A 13,687-nucleotide genomic window follows, 5' to 3' on the forward strand; every position below is an offset into this window, starting at 1 on the left:
AGGATCAGGGGCACCTCAGGCAGTTTGCAGACGACACCAAGCTGGGTGGGGTTGTTGATCTGCTGGAGTGTAGGAAGTCTCTGCAGAGAGATCTGGACAGGCTGGATCATGGGCTGAGGCCACTTGTTTGAGGTTCAACAAGGTGAAGTGCCTTGTCCTGCTCTTGGGCCACAACAACCCCATGGAAGGCTAGAGGCTGGGGGCAGCGTGGCTGGGAAGCCACCCAGCAGAAAAGGACCTGGGGGTGCTGGTTGGCAGTGGCTGAAGGTGAGCCTGTGCGTGCCCAGGTGGCCAAGAAGGCCAATAGCATCCCTTCCTGGGATATGCTGCAGTGGTGGCCTTGGCAGGGTTAGCGGTCTCAGGTTATTGGGGGGGGACTCATTATGATCTTCAAAGTCTTTTCCAGTGGAAGCAGTTCTGCAATTCTAAACCTCCACTCCTTGCTTTGAAGGATGCAGTCCCAAATAGACCCACAGTTGGGTTTTTAAGGAATTTAGCATCCACCTTTCCTTGAAAGTAATAGGAATCAGGCTTTAGATGCTCTTGAAACACCTTTATTCCTTGATCTAAAGCTGTGTGTTTGAATTGAGGTGCTTTTGTATAAAAAGGTAGGACCATAGGATAAACACAGACCATTTAGCTTCAATGGCGCTTTTTTCATCTGCTTTTCTGCTTCCTTTCCTCATGGGGGGCAGATTTGGGAGTATTTGTCTTGTGCTTTGAGTTCTGGCACAGGCTTGCTCGTTAAAGTTCTGTAAAATTTATCTACATGTTTGTACGTAAAAAATCTTGCAGACTGGTGGGAATTGCTAGAGACAAGGCTTACAAACCAGTCCCCAATATGATCAGCCCAATGTCCCTGCTAAAGTCCAGTTATGCTTGTATTAAGAAGGAGCGAACTATTCTAACTCCCCTGACCCCTCTCCCCCTTTTTTGTTTTTATGTAGCTCTTGGGGCAAGTCCTGTGTGCCATTCCAACTCTCTGTTATCAAATGTGTGAAGTGATGTTGCTGCTGTAGCAGCAGCCTGAGTTGAGCGGGAGCAGCTCCAAAGCACGGGGCCCCACAGCAGTGGGCACGGTGAGAGACTTGCCTCTGCTGCCGTGGCCATCCAGCCGTGGGGAGAGCAGCTGCTGGGGCTTCCCCCATTCTGCCAAGAGCAGTCTGCCTCCACCATGTGCACTGTATGGCCATGATTTTGCCAGAATGTGGAAAAGGCATCGTTTGAACGTATTTTGCTGTTGGCCACCATCACCTGACTGGAGCAGTTTGGTAGGCAGGACGCCCTGTGGGCAGGGCCATGGCTGGGATGGGTGGCTGTCACTTGCACTGGCAGTGTTACTTTTCCAGGCAGGCTCTTGATACAGCTGTGGGGGAAGGCACCAGCAGCTGTTTCAGGCCCAGTGAGCAGCAGCACATGGAGGAGACCCTCATCTGCCAAGAGCCCTCCACCCCTTTACTCCCCCCATGGCAGCACCAGGTGATTCTGCCGCAGGTGAAGGGCTGCAGCAGACTGGAGACTCCTTCAGCCAGGACTTGTTGCAATCTCGTTCCTGCAGCTGTGCCTGGAGGATGTTGGCCCACAGAGGCAGTGCAGATGCCCAGGGATGCTGCTTGGCTCAGGGAGTGTGTACAAACTCGGCAGAGTGTGTACAAAAGCCGCATTCAAAGCGCTGATGGCGAGACCCTGGTGTTGCTGGCAAGTGCAGCAGCTCTTCTTCATCCCGTGCAGGTGAGAGCCCAGCCTTGGAGCCTGTCCCTGGGGACAGGCCAAGAACTGTATTTGTCCTGTTTCAGGGCAAAACTGGGAGAGAACCTCCAAATGGGGTTCCCCTAGAAAAGCAAATTCAAACAGCCCCTCCCCCCAACTGGTTCAGGAAAAGACATTTCCTTGGAGAGAAGTGGAAAAGACTGTTTATTTAACAGAAATGGAATAATATTAAACAATAAAACCTCTCGCTGCTCGATGAGATGGCAAATCCAGGAAAAAAAGTCCTTTTCATGTGGTGTAGCTCAGCTTGCTCAGGTTCTTCTCAGTCTCTCCGACACCGGAAAGTGTCGAGGCCCAGGCCCTGGTGGGCCAAGGGTGTGAGATGCCGGGGTTTGTCTGGGTTTTTTTCAGTCTACAGCATGTTTGAACAGATCCAAGAATGAAGGAAAAAATAAAAAAATGCTTTTAGTATAGCTTTGAATTTTCAGGGACAGTCAAAATGAGAATTGTTTTGAGGCCGGTTTTGTAATGTTGGGTTTGGGTGTGTCTGCAGGAAAGCAAGCAGGAATAAAGCACTGCCACAATGAAGGAGAACTTTGCATGGCCAATTTACACCCTACAGCTACAATGATCATATTGGCCCACTGAATACTGGGGGCATCTAATGCAGACTGCAAAGCTTCTTTGAACATATTGGGGAGATGAGACATGAAGAAATAGTTTAGCTGATGGAGAAAAAGGGATGAGACCCACTGGACCTTTGGCTCGCAATTAGTTCTGCCAAATCAAGCATGATTAGTTTTAACTGCTCTGTGGGAGTGTATTTCAGAATGACCTGCCCCATGATATTTCCATTAAGGAGATTTTGAATTGTCAGGAACTGCCAAGATCAGAAAAGTTTTGAGGCAGATCATATTTTTGTCAGGTTTGGGTGTCTCTGCAATACGGAAAGCTGGGAATAAACCTCTGGGACAATGAAGTGGAGCAAAAGTGGAACATTTGGGTGGTCATATTCCTCCCTCCAGATATTGGCCACCTGAATTCTGGGCTCATCTGCTGGGGAGTGCAAAGCTTCTTTTACTTGCAACTCCTGGTGCCATTGTTTGTGTCCCAGCACTTTGTTGGACGTGAAAAGAAATAAACAAAATCCCACACCAGCAAGCTGCAACCCAGAACTGAGTGAGAATTACAGAAATAAAGGCCTTGGAAAGTAGCTTAGGAAAGCATTTACTTCCTAGACAGTGTGAAGCCCTCCGGCCTGGCCTGGCTGGGCCCAGGGCTGGCTGTCCTTGGGAAGGGAAAGGGATGGAGTTGGGGTGGGGGTTTTGTAGCCATGGAAACAGAACCGTGGGTGAGCGCATCACAAAGGGGCAGCCACGAGCTGGGGTTGTGACGGTTGTGGTTGACACGGACACAGCGGCAGGAGACGCGTCTGGCTCTGCCTCTCTGTGCCGACTGCTGGCGATTGGAGTCACGAGACCTTGCTCTAGGGCTGGGTAGCAAGCTCCATTCGCTGTCTACGCGGAGACCGTTCTCAAGTTCAAACCCAGATACTTCTGCGAGGCAGAAGCACGGGTTCCACCATGAACTTCACCGGAAAAGGAAAGAGCATGGAAGGAAAAGGTGAGAATAGAAAGGAGCTGAAAGGTCTGAGCTAAATGGGAAAAAATCCCACCAGATTTCAGGGAAAACTGGTCCATGGTGGTCAGTTCTGGCTCTGTAGGTGGCTGACAGATGATCCTGCAAGGATGCCCATGGCATCACAAAATTCTGTCGTTAGTTTACTCTGCGTTCTCCTTTTTGATAGTAGTCAAATCATTCATCCTGTCAGCCAGGACAGGGACAGTGGCCACAGCTGACCACAAATTGGACATGGCCATGAGATGCAAGTCCTGTTTCATTCTTTGCCATGAATGTCGGATCTCGCAACAGATCAATTTCCTGTCCTTGCTCTGCTTGCTGATCGCATCTAACCCTGAGGACGCTATTACTGTGTTATAAGAACACCAGCAAGGGCTCATGTGGAGAAGTTTTGTGGTTTTCAGAAACTGCACTCAGAGTTGTGTAGGGCTTTAATGGGTATTCACAGAAGGCCAACCTCAAGAAGGGATCTTTTTCACCTCTCATTTTTTGAGCAATCTACCTTTCCCATCTGACTTAATAAGTCAATATTATTCAGAAGAATTACATGCAGGCTAGTTACATGAGAGATAAAACTGAAGACAATTTCTCAATAGTTAAAAAAAATCTCTCTAGCATCTCATCAAAGAGATGTGTGGATGATAATGGTGGGAGTTCACCTAACTCACTTCTTCGAAGACTTTTGAGCATGCCTCAGCCTCACACACAGGTGAGGTGGGAGCTGGGCTGCTCTCTGGCAGGAGGAAGGGTCTTGTGCCAGCCTAGAGAGCCTGTGCTCATCCCCAGGGAACAGTTCTGCCCTGCATGTGCCCCCTGCAATGAGCTGTCCTGCTGCCAGTGCCCCGTGCAGCTGTAGGGCTGCTCAGCTGTGGGGCAGGGACAGGAGCAGGAGGCTGCATGTGCAGCTGAGCCATGGCTGCAAAGCCCAGGGCTCTGGGCTCCCTGCTGTCCCAGGCCAGCCCAGAGGCCAGGCTGTTCCTGTGGTAGCTCTGTGAAAGTGGGGCAGGGTGTCCCCTGGCCTGCCTCAAGTGGCTGAAGGCAGGAGCAGGTTTCCTGTGCAGGTATTTAGAAGTTTGCAGCAAGTCTGTCATATGGAGCTCCAGATGCATTAGGTTTGCACTGCAACCAGTGTTATATTTTTTGTCTCCACTTTACAGGCCAGACTGGCTACCCTCTTGCCAAGAGATTTTCTCTGGCAAATCCTTCTGTGCTCCTTCCCTCCAAGCCAATGCCCCTCATCCCAAGGAGCTCTTCCAAGCCAATGAAGAGCTGCATCGGAGAGCACGTTACTGGGAAAAGTGGCACTGGCAATGACAATGACACCAGAAAAGAACAGGAGTCATGTTCAGACGGAAAAGGACGTAAGGTAAGGAGACCAAGCTAAGTCATGTGTGGGAGATTTTCAGTTTCTGTGCTGTAGACAGAGCTCAGAGAGCTTTACCTGTGGTGTGATCCCAGGGAAGCTGCTGAGCCAAGGAAGAGCTCAGCTGGACCCTGCAGGTCAGCATGCCTTTGCAATGGGTGTGTGGTGCAGACTTCATGTCCTCAGCACCTATCAAGAGCAGGAGAGGCCTTTGAAGGGTTTCTGGGCTATGCCATGGTTCCTCCTCTGTCTTGTGGCTGAGAGAACACCCAGAAGCAGTCAGAGCATGTAAATTTGTCCACTCTGCTCAAGCAATCCTTATAAAGCAATTCCTTTAGTAACCTACGAGTATCTGTGAAGCATCTCTATGTCTGGGTGGTGTTTTGTCTCAGCTGAGTCTGGTTGGGATGTTTGCTGGAACAGGCAGTCCTGCACAGTCAGTTCCAGGTTGTCTCAGCTTTGGAGCTGTACAGCCATGGCCTTCTGCACAGTTGTCTGTGATGTTGTTTCTAGACTTCATCAGCTTCTGGGCAGCTGTGTGCTCTGGCGTGGCTTTGTCCATAGGGAAGGGGTGGGAGGTGGCCATGGGGAGCGTTGGGCTTAAAGCAAGATAAGCACCCTGACCCACTCCAGCAGCGGCTATCCCAGCCACGCGGACCATATTCCACAGCATCAATGTGATGGACGACAAATATGGCGATTTATTACAGGGAAACTTAACATTTTATAGCCTGGGTTCACTGTGTTACTCCCATCTGCATACGTCACACCTAGGTGCTATTGGCTAATTGCAAGAGAACTTACTCTCTTAGCAGAGTGGGGGTCTGCTAGCTTTCCGTTACATCCCGAGTTCTTCCGCAGCGTCAGGCCCTAACTACAACATATTTCCCCCCTCTCTATGACTAACTAATTTGCTAAAATATAAGGTGTATTAGTCTTTAAAATTCTAATGTTATTTTATATATGTATCTCTAAACACTTTATTTATTTATCTTTATTAAAAAGTTTTTAAAAGTAAATAGTATAAAATTGAGTAAAATATAAAATACATTATACTTAACTAAAAACTAAAAACTTATAAAATAGATAATACAGTTTTCATTAGTAAATATAAAGCACATGCAATGACTAAGTATATTTTTAAAGCTTTTGTTGCTTTTTTATAAACTGAATGTTAACTTTTTCTAATCGGTTCTTAACAAAGGGCACAAGCTTATTCAAAATACATGGTCCAAAAATTAACACGAGTAAAATCATCATAACTGGTCCAATCAGGGTAGACACCAGGGTGGTTAGCCACGGAGCTTGATCGAACCAGGATTGGAACCAGTTTTGCTGAGCTTCTCTTTCTGCTTTTTGCTGAGACAGCCTGTCTCGTAGTTCTGCCATGGTGTCTCTCACTACTCCGGTGTGGTCAGCGTAGAAGCAGCATTCTTCTTTCAGGGCGATGCAGAGGCCTCCTTGCTGCATGAACAGAAGGTCAAGACCTCACTTTTTAGTCATCTGTAGCTAAAGCAGTCTCTGTTGTTGGGTCACGATGGCAGAGACACCTGTGGCAGCACCAGCTGCTTTCAGGTTAAGCAGCACTGCCATGGTTACACCTGTCACCACTTCTCTTTTCTGAAGTTGGGTGAGTCTCTCCACTTGCAGGCTCAACTCTTCATCCAGGTGGTATAGGACTCTGGGGATGATAACAGCTAATACACAAAAGTCAACAGAGGAGTTTAAACTTTGGGTATAAATGCAAGGGCTAGACTATTAGATCATGGGTTCTCAGCCTGTACCACAAAATTGGGGCTCACTGATTCAGGTGTTATACCTATAAACAGCAGTTACCATAAGCAGCTTACCATGTAAATGACACCATACTTGCAAACTCACAGCTAAAACTTTAACGTTAAATGAACTTTCAAAGATGCTTACACTACTTCTTAAAGAAAAATACTTATACTTTATGCTAACATAACAATTACTACACAGGCTAAACCTTAAACTATTATCTAACTACTGTTAATACACGTGCTCTGGTATATATGTAATCTAAGCGTGAAAACAATTTGCTAAAAGGATAAACACACAATTACAATTTGCTTTGTATATAGTTAGATGGAGTCTCTACACCTCTCAAATCTTCTACAGAATTTTTCCAACACGATTCAGTCCTGGAATGTTCACTGCTCCCGTGATGTCAGCTGGCAGCTGATCAGTGACTGAGGGTTTTGATGTTCAAGTTGTTTTTCAAACCCTTCTAAATCTTAAAACAAAGGATAACTGAAAAATTGGTAGAGACACAACATCATAATAACAACATAAAATTTCTGTTGGTAAACTGTGTAGTGTTCAGACACAACTGTGTCCTGGCAGCTCCACTTCTGATCCATGTCTGGAGCACCAAGGCTGTGTGATGACTTCTCTGTTCACTGGATCTCGTGTGTTCAGAGACAGACAGTCTGGTCAGATGGACAGGTGACCTTTCTGAACCTGCCAACAAAACACAGACACTTCTCTCCTTGAAGTTAATGAATTACACTAATCAAATGCTTTTAGGGTATCAATTTCCCCCCTTTTCCTTAAAAAATAAAAATGAAAGATATTTCTGTTCAACATTAACACAAAACTTTATATACAATTAGTAAGAACTTATAACAGTTGAAAATCAGTTAATATAAAAGTACTATTAATTATTAAAACACTGCACCAGCATCTCATAGTTAATAAACAAACAAAACCAAAAATTATCAGTGAAGGATTGGACAACCAGTCCAGAAATGATTCTCCAAGCCTACTTCAAAATTGATCCAGCTGTCATATTAATAGGGTCAAATTGTTGAGTTAAAAGGTGACTCAAATACTGATTTGGTACAAGAACATCTGGATCTATTGATAAACATTCTGTCCAGGTAAAGTTAAGACTTGGCCAGGGTCTTAGACTTTAAACTGGAAAGATGTTTCTTAACTTATTTTTAAAACAAGGTTTTCAATAGCAACAGCTATGAGATGCTTACAGCACAGCAAACTGTTATAATGCATTTGTACAAAGCAAATAATTAAGAACTTTAGATACTAGACGAATTAAATCATTCAGCAGTTGGTTTAATTTGAAGCTTCTTCAATGGCAGTTAATCTTTAGCAATGGTACATCTTACTAAAATTCTGGAAACACTGAAAAATAAGAAGTTATAACAAACAAAACTGCAAAGATTGCAACAATTCATAGAGCTCTTGATGAAATCAAGGGTGTCACAAACTGTATTTATTTTTGTCTACAAGCAGGTGGTCACCAGTGGTCCATCACAGTTGCTTCAGTTGTATCTGTCTTCATATTTCTAGGAAAACAACTATACTTTGCAATTTAGACAAGTGTTTCTAATAAAACATAAAACAATTTAAATTAAACAACATTTAAACTTAACAATAATTATTTGTAACAAAAGAAAATAACAAAACTTAACTTTTAAAGAATATCTAAGTTACACAGCTTAACTAAAAAACATTCAAGCTAACGGTAACATGGATTCACTATAAAAATTATAAAAATGTAACAAATACATCACAATTCCATGTTATCTAGCTTTGAGAATAACTCACAATAACTGCAAATGTTACCAAAAACACTCATTCACAACAAGAATTTGCCTAGTATATGTTCAAATTAATTAAAATTCTAAAGTGCAGCTTCTCTAAAGAAAAGCCACAACAACACAGGATTGGGCAAGTTGTCATTTAGCTTTTGTAGCACTTCTCAGAAACATCAAGTCCAATTTTTAAACTAAAATCAAAAATCCAAATTGGTATATATGCTGTTATATGTGTTTTATATAACAAAAAGATTCACATTAAAATTTCTTTATTAAAATTGTCAAAAACTCAACAAATGGATAATACATGGTTAACATAACTTTGAGATTACTAAAACAAAACAAAAATCTTTTAAGTTTCTTGGGATACAGAAATACAACATTTAAACTTTTTAATCTATTTTTAAAGGCGCTTCATTTAATAGAAACTTATTTTTAAATTTCAATCTTGATTGCAACAATTTGCTGATTTACAAACAATACAATTTATAAAACTTTTAATTTTTGAATTGTCTAATTAAAACCCTCTCTTTTTTATCCCTCTCCAAAATATCCAGCTTTTTGTTGTTTTTTATTGTTTTATTGCTTTGCTTTCCGCAGTTTATTGAAGTCACTGTTACTTGTTTCACCGGTGGTTGTCTTGGCAACAGCGTTTTGCCGTGTGTATTTTTTAAAGTCATCGGCGCCGAGCTACTTTTTAAATCTGAGAAAAACTCTGAAAACTCTAACTAGATAAACTCATAATTACTCAAACACAAAATTAACTCTAAAAAGATACATAAACACCTTTTAAAAACTCAGTAAATTATGACTTTGTAACAAACTCGGTATTATCCCAGCGCTTCTTCTCGGGGGGGTGGGCCTGGTGAACCGCTCGTGTCTCGGCCAAAGTCAGACCTGGCTGGTTACTTCCTGTTTTCTGTGCGTTTTTCTTGGGCCCCGGCTCCGCTACCACCCCTGTGGGCAGGCTGTTCCCTCCCCCCCGGCTCTCCACGCCTTTCCTTCCACCCTCCACTCCGCCTTTTACCCCACCTTTCCTTTCGCCTTCTTCTCCTCCTTATCTCTTTGCATTCCAATCTCTGTGTCTCTGTTCCCATTCGCCGCGTCTTATCTCTTTCACTTCACTTCTTCACATTCCTTTTCTCTCCCATCCCCCCGACTGTGCCCACCTTCCAAGGCCAGATTTAGTTCTTTGTTAGAGACATATTTTCCCGCGCTACAATTTCTTTCTCTGCACCATCTTTATGACTTTGGGGGGATGCTTTCTTCTTATTTTTTCTGCCACACCTCTGGCTATTTCTGTTAACTTTTTCCAAAAATCTTCTGCTCTTCGCTGTTTCTCTGAGAGCAGATAAGAATTTAGGGACTGAGGGGACTCCCAGCCCCGCTCCCGGCTCAGTTGAGCTTCTCCCATCTGGGGGCTGTAAAGCTCTGACCCTAAATTTCAGGGTAGCCAGCAAACAGTTCCTTGTCGTTTCCCAAATTTGTTCAGCAAGGATTTTAGCACATCTGTCCCACACCTTAGGGCGGATAAACTTTACAAACTCATTTACAGCTTCAACAACCTAAATTCTTGCAATAGCAAGCAAATTATGTTTACAACTTATTCGCAATCTAACCTTTTTTATGATTCCATCATCCTTCTGGGCCCAGGCATTCCACGCCAAGAACAGTCCAGCTCACTTGGCCGCTGTCGGCTGAATCAGGGTATCCTTGCTTTTCTAATTTCTTCTCATGCTTCTTCCCGCTTTTTTCTTCTCCCGGGATTCCGGCACCAGATGTTGGGTTTAAAGCAAGATAAGCACCCTGACCCACTCCAGCAGCGGCTATCCCAGCCGCGCGGACCATATTCCACAGCATCAATGTGATGGACGGCAAATATGGCAATTTATTACAGGGAAACTTAACATTTTATAGCCTGGGTTCACTGTGTTACTCCCATCTGCATACGTCACACCTAGGTGCTATTGGCTAATTGCAAGAGAACTTACTATCTTAGCAGAGTGGGGGTCTGCTAGCTTTCTGTTACATCCCGAGTTCTTCCGCAGCGCCAGGCCCTAACTACAACAGGGGAGAACAGCCCAGAGCCCAGCCACACCATTAGCTTTGCAGCAGGGCCAGGAGCTGCAGTTGTTTTGGGTTTGCCATGGGGTGCAGGAGGAGGCAGATGGACAACAGCTTTGGCAGACTGAATGTCCAGTCAAAGGCTTGGGTACTTGGTCTCAGCCTTGCTGAGAAAGGGCCCCGTGTATCCCTGACAGGAACTGATGTTTTTACTGAAGTTTGAACAGGTCCTGATTTGGCTTTTTAGCTGTGCCAGAAATGATGAGATACTAAGGAAGGGTGTGCATCTGTCCCTGCTTCCTCCACCCCCCTTCCTGGCCTTGGCATGGGCACTCTGGAGCAACTTGGGCAGGCAGAGACCTTCCAGAGAGCCGCAGATCAGAGAGCTCTGCTGAACTTCCTAAATGCCAGTGAGCCTGAGATGCTGGATGTGTGGGAGCTGGAGAGCTCTGAGCATCCTGAGAGCTCAGCTGCATCTGGGCTCAAAGGCTGCTGGGGAACTGTAGGAGGGAAGGGCAGCAGCAGCAGGAGTGATGGGCTTGAGAAAAGCAGGTTTTGCCATCCTGCAGAATGGCTTTGTGGGGATGTGGCTGGAGATCAGCAATGGTTGTTAGGTGCTTTAGGGGCAGGGAGTTTATAGGGATATAAATGCCTTCCCATACATCCAAAAGGCCAGTGGAGGCATCGTCACCTGAGAACATCTTGATGTCAAAAACGTGGATGATTCCCAGCTGGGAATGCAGTCACACTCGTACAGAAGTGAGCATGAGGGGAGAGGTGGTAAATGTGTGACATGATCTCTACCCCACCATCTGGTTGTCCTAGGACACCATTCTCCATCCTGGACCAAGCTGCTCTATCAATCTGACTTGTCTTTTCCTGCCAGGTCCAATTGAAGAATTTGGCTAAATATATTGAGGCATGAGGGGTACAAGGCTGGATGCTTGATTGTGAGCACTGTGATTTGCTCTTTGCAGGCTTCCTTGCTGTATCCCACTGAAGGGGATAAGAAGAAGGAATCACTGGGACTGCCTTTGATCCCCCCGATACGCAGGGCAGTAAGTCCCGATGTTGGCAGTGCTGCAGGATCTCTGCAAAGCTCTCTGCAGCTGGATGTGCAAGAGTCCCAGGAGATGAGGTAAGCCAAGGTGTCTGCTGCTCCAGTGTGCTGTTCACCTCGCTCTTCCCATCTCGTGAGGTTATTTTGCACAGTCAGCTCTCCCATGTATTTAGGCAAACCTCTGTGTATTCAGCATTTGGCCCTATCTGTGGTGATCCAGCCCAATGTCAAACCCAGCACCATATGGCCCAAGAGCAGAGGTGGTGGTGGGGAAGAGGAGGCAGGGCTGAAAAGCTCCTCAAGACAGGTTCTCTTCTGGACCTGGCTGTTGATTCCCTCTGTGATGTTTGTGGTGTCATTTGGGAACTGTATTGCATGGGTCTGGATCCTGCAGATCTTTGAGTACTGTGACCCTTCACTGTCAACTTCTGCAGCCACAATAACATGTTTGCGCAAATATTGGCTACTTTAGAGCTGTCTGCAAATTTGGGTGTTGTTTCTGTAAATGTTAGATGTAACTTTTCTGTGCCTGGACCTCCACTGTGAAATGAGATCCCAGAGAAATTCTGGGGGGTGTGCATATAATCCGATCCACATTTAATATTTCGGTGATGGCTTAAGATCAAAGAGGGCAAGGCAGTAGATAAGAGTTATAGGACTGTACCTGATAGAAAGATATTGGCTTGGAGAAGTGTGAGAAAATGTAGCAGTCAAGCTTATCTGAGTGATAACAATAAAGAAGGAGTCTCAGAAGTATCACTCACATTGAAAATCTTCTGTTGGGCTTTTAAAGTGCAGTCTGAATATCCTTCCATAACAGCTGTGTGTGAAAAAGCATGTTTTGTCTTGAAAGAGCAAGGAGGTGTAACATTCTCAGGAGACAGCAGTGCTCTGACCACATGGAGCACGAGACTGTCACCAGTGTAAGGCACAAACAGGCAAAGTCAAGCTTTGCAGCAGTACAAAAGGAGCTGCCCTCCATAGAGACTCGTGTCTCAGCTCAGCAGCTCTTGCTGCTTCAGAGGGGCTGTAGGAGCCACTTGGCTCCAAAAGGAGAGACAGAAGAACTGGGGGGTTATGATGCAAGTTGAAGAATGACTGCTGTGTTTCAGACAGAGCTTGGCCAGCTCTGTCTGACTCCAGCATCTGAGAGCTTAAGGACAATGAATCAGCTTTGCATCTTGTTTAGTTTCTGTGTTGCATTTCCTTCTTCATCACAGTGACCACGCTAAGAAGGGTTGTCTCCTTTCATGCTACACGCATTCCCTCCTTTCTCTTTCTTCCTCCTCATATGGTCTTTTGTCTTCCATTTTCTCAAGGTCCACACCCAGCAGCAGAAGCAAGGACATGAAATCTCAACATACAGGTAGGTACAGGACATGTCTGTCCTCAAATGACCATTGGAATTTTGACTCAGAGGTGACATTTTGAATGGTTGGTTTAAAATAATTCTCTTCAAAATTTCTTTAACTTGTTTTCAATTTCTTGATGGGCTCCGTGGACTCTTGGAGAGCTCAGTTACTGGGAGTGTGCTCTGGTGTTGCAGTGAGAAGTCCACCAGTGTGAAGTGTTAAATGGCAGGAGCTGGAGTGGTACCTTTGGGCCCTGGAAATGCAGTGCAGGAAAAGGAAAGATTCTACTCCATCCACCACTTGCCCTTTATCTCCCTGAAACATTTCCAGTGTCACAGTTAGTAGAGAATAAGCAGGCATTGAGCATGAAATGGGAAATATTCCCAGTCCTTCTTCCTGCCCTTGAAGGAGAAAATCTTTCCTTGCGGCACTTACTGAGCTGAACCCTTTGAGATCTGAAGGAGATTCATGGACATTGCCTGGTTCTGCACTGGGAGAAATAGAGAAACCTCCTCTGAGGGAAAGTCCATGTGAAATTTCTGATTAAGGAGAAGGAGGTTTCCGAATGGATGCAGCCTATGCAGGGTCTGAGTTTGTCATCCTCTGACAGCACAAGCCCAAAGCCACCTATGGCAGGTTCACCATGACAAATCTCTTCCCCGACTCTCTCTGCCTGGGTCAGTGCTGCAGGCTGAGGCTGCAGGAGGAGATGCCTTCTGCCTTGTCCCTCCCTGCCTGCCTTGCCTGATCCCTGACAAGTAGAATTGTGCCAGACAAAATGCAGTCTCTGGTGCATCTGTGTCAGCCAATGCTTTCAAGTTGAAAGCCTCAATGAAAGTCTGTTGTTGTTCCTTTGCCATCTCTGGGCATTTACTGATAGGAGAGATGAGACTTGAAGACATAATTTTGCTGCTGCAGG

The 13,687-nt window shown here is 45.2% G+C and overlaps 1 protein-coding gene and 1 long non-coding RNA gene across 3 annotated transcripts in view; one reads left to right on the top strand and one right to left on the bottom strand.

Moving 5' to 3' along the window:
• Nucleotides 1–1,890: 1,890 nt before the first annotated feature.
• LOC147655108 (uncharacterized) lies at nt 1,891–3,013 on the bottom strand. 2 transcript variants are annotated; one of them, XR_015281468.1, is made up of 2 exons: nt 2,942–3,013; nt 1,891–2,122 (listed from the first exon to the last, which is right to left on the bottom strand). It is a non-coding gene; the product is annotated as an uncharacterized LOC147655108 (long non-coding RNA). The 2 variants fall into 2 exon arrangements; XR_015281466.1 differs by having other exon boundaries at nt 2,747–3,007.
• A 38-nt stretch (nt 3,014–3,051) lies between these two features.
• Nucleotides 3,052–13,687, top strand: part of LOC147655109 (uncharacterized) — a 54,476-nt gene continuing 43,840 nt past the window's right edge. Inside the window, exons 1-4 of the mRNA XM_086871520.1 lie at nt 3,052–3,333; nt 4,509–4,717; nt 11,334–11,494; nt 12,736–12,782. Coding sequence (XP_086727646.1) covers nt 3,294–3,333; nt 4,509–4,717; nt 11,334–11,494; nt 12,736–12,782 — 457 coding nt within the window. The 5' untranslated portion in view covers nt 3,052–3,293. The remainder of the gene's footprint in view (nt 3,334–4,508; nt 4,718–11,333; nt 11,495–12,735; nt 12,783–13,687) is intronic.

The sequence above is a fragment of the Cyanistes caeruleus genome, chromosome 2 (assembly GCF_971803275.1).
Source record: "Cyanistes caeruleus chromosome 2, bCyaCae1.hap1.1, whole genome shotgun sequence".
NCBI lineage: Eukaryota > Metazoa > Chordata > Aves > Passeriformes > Paridae > Cyanistes > Cyanistes caeruleus.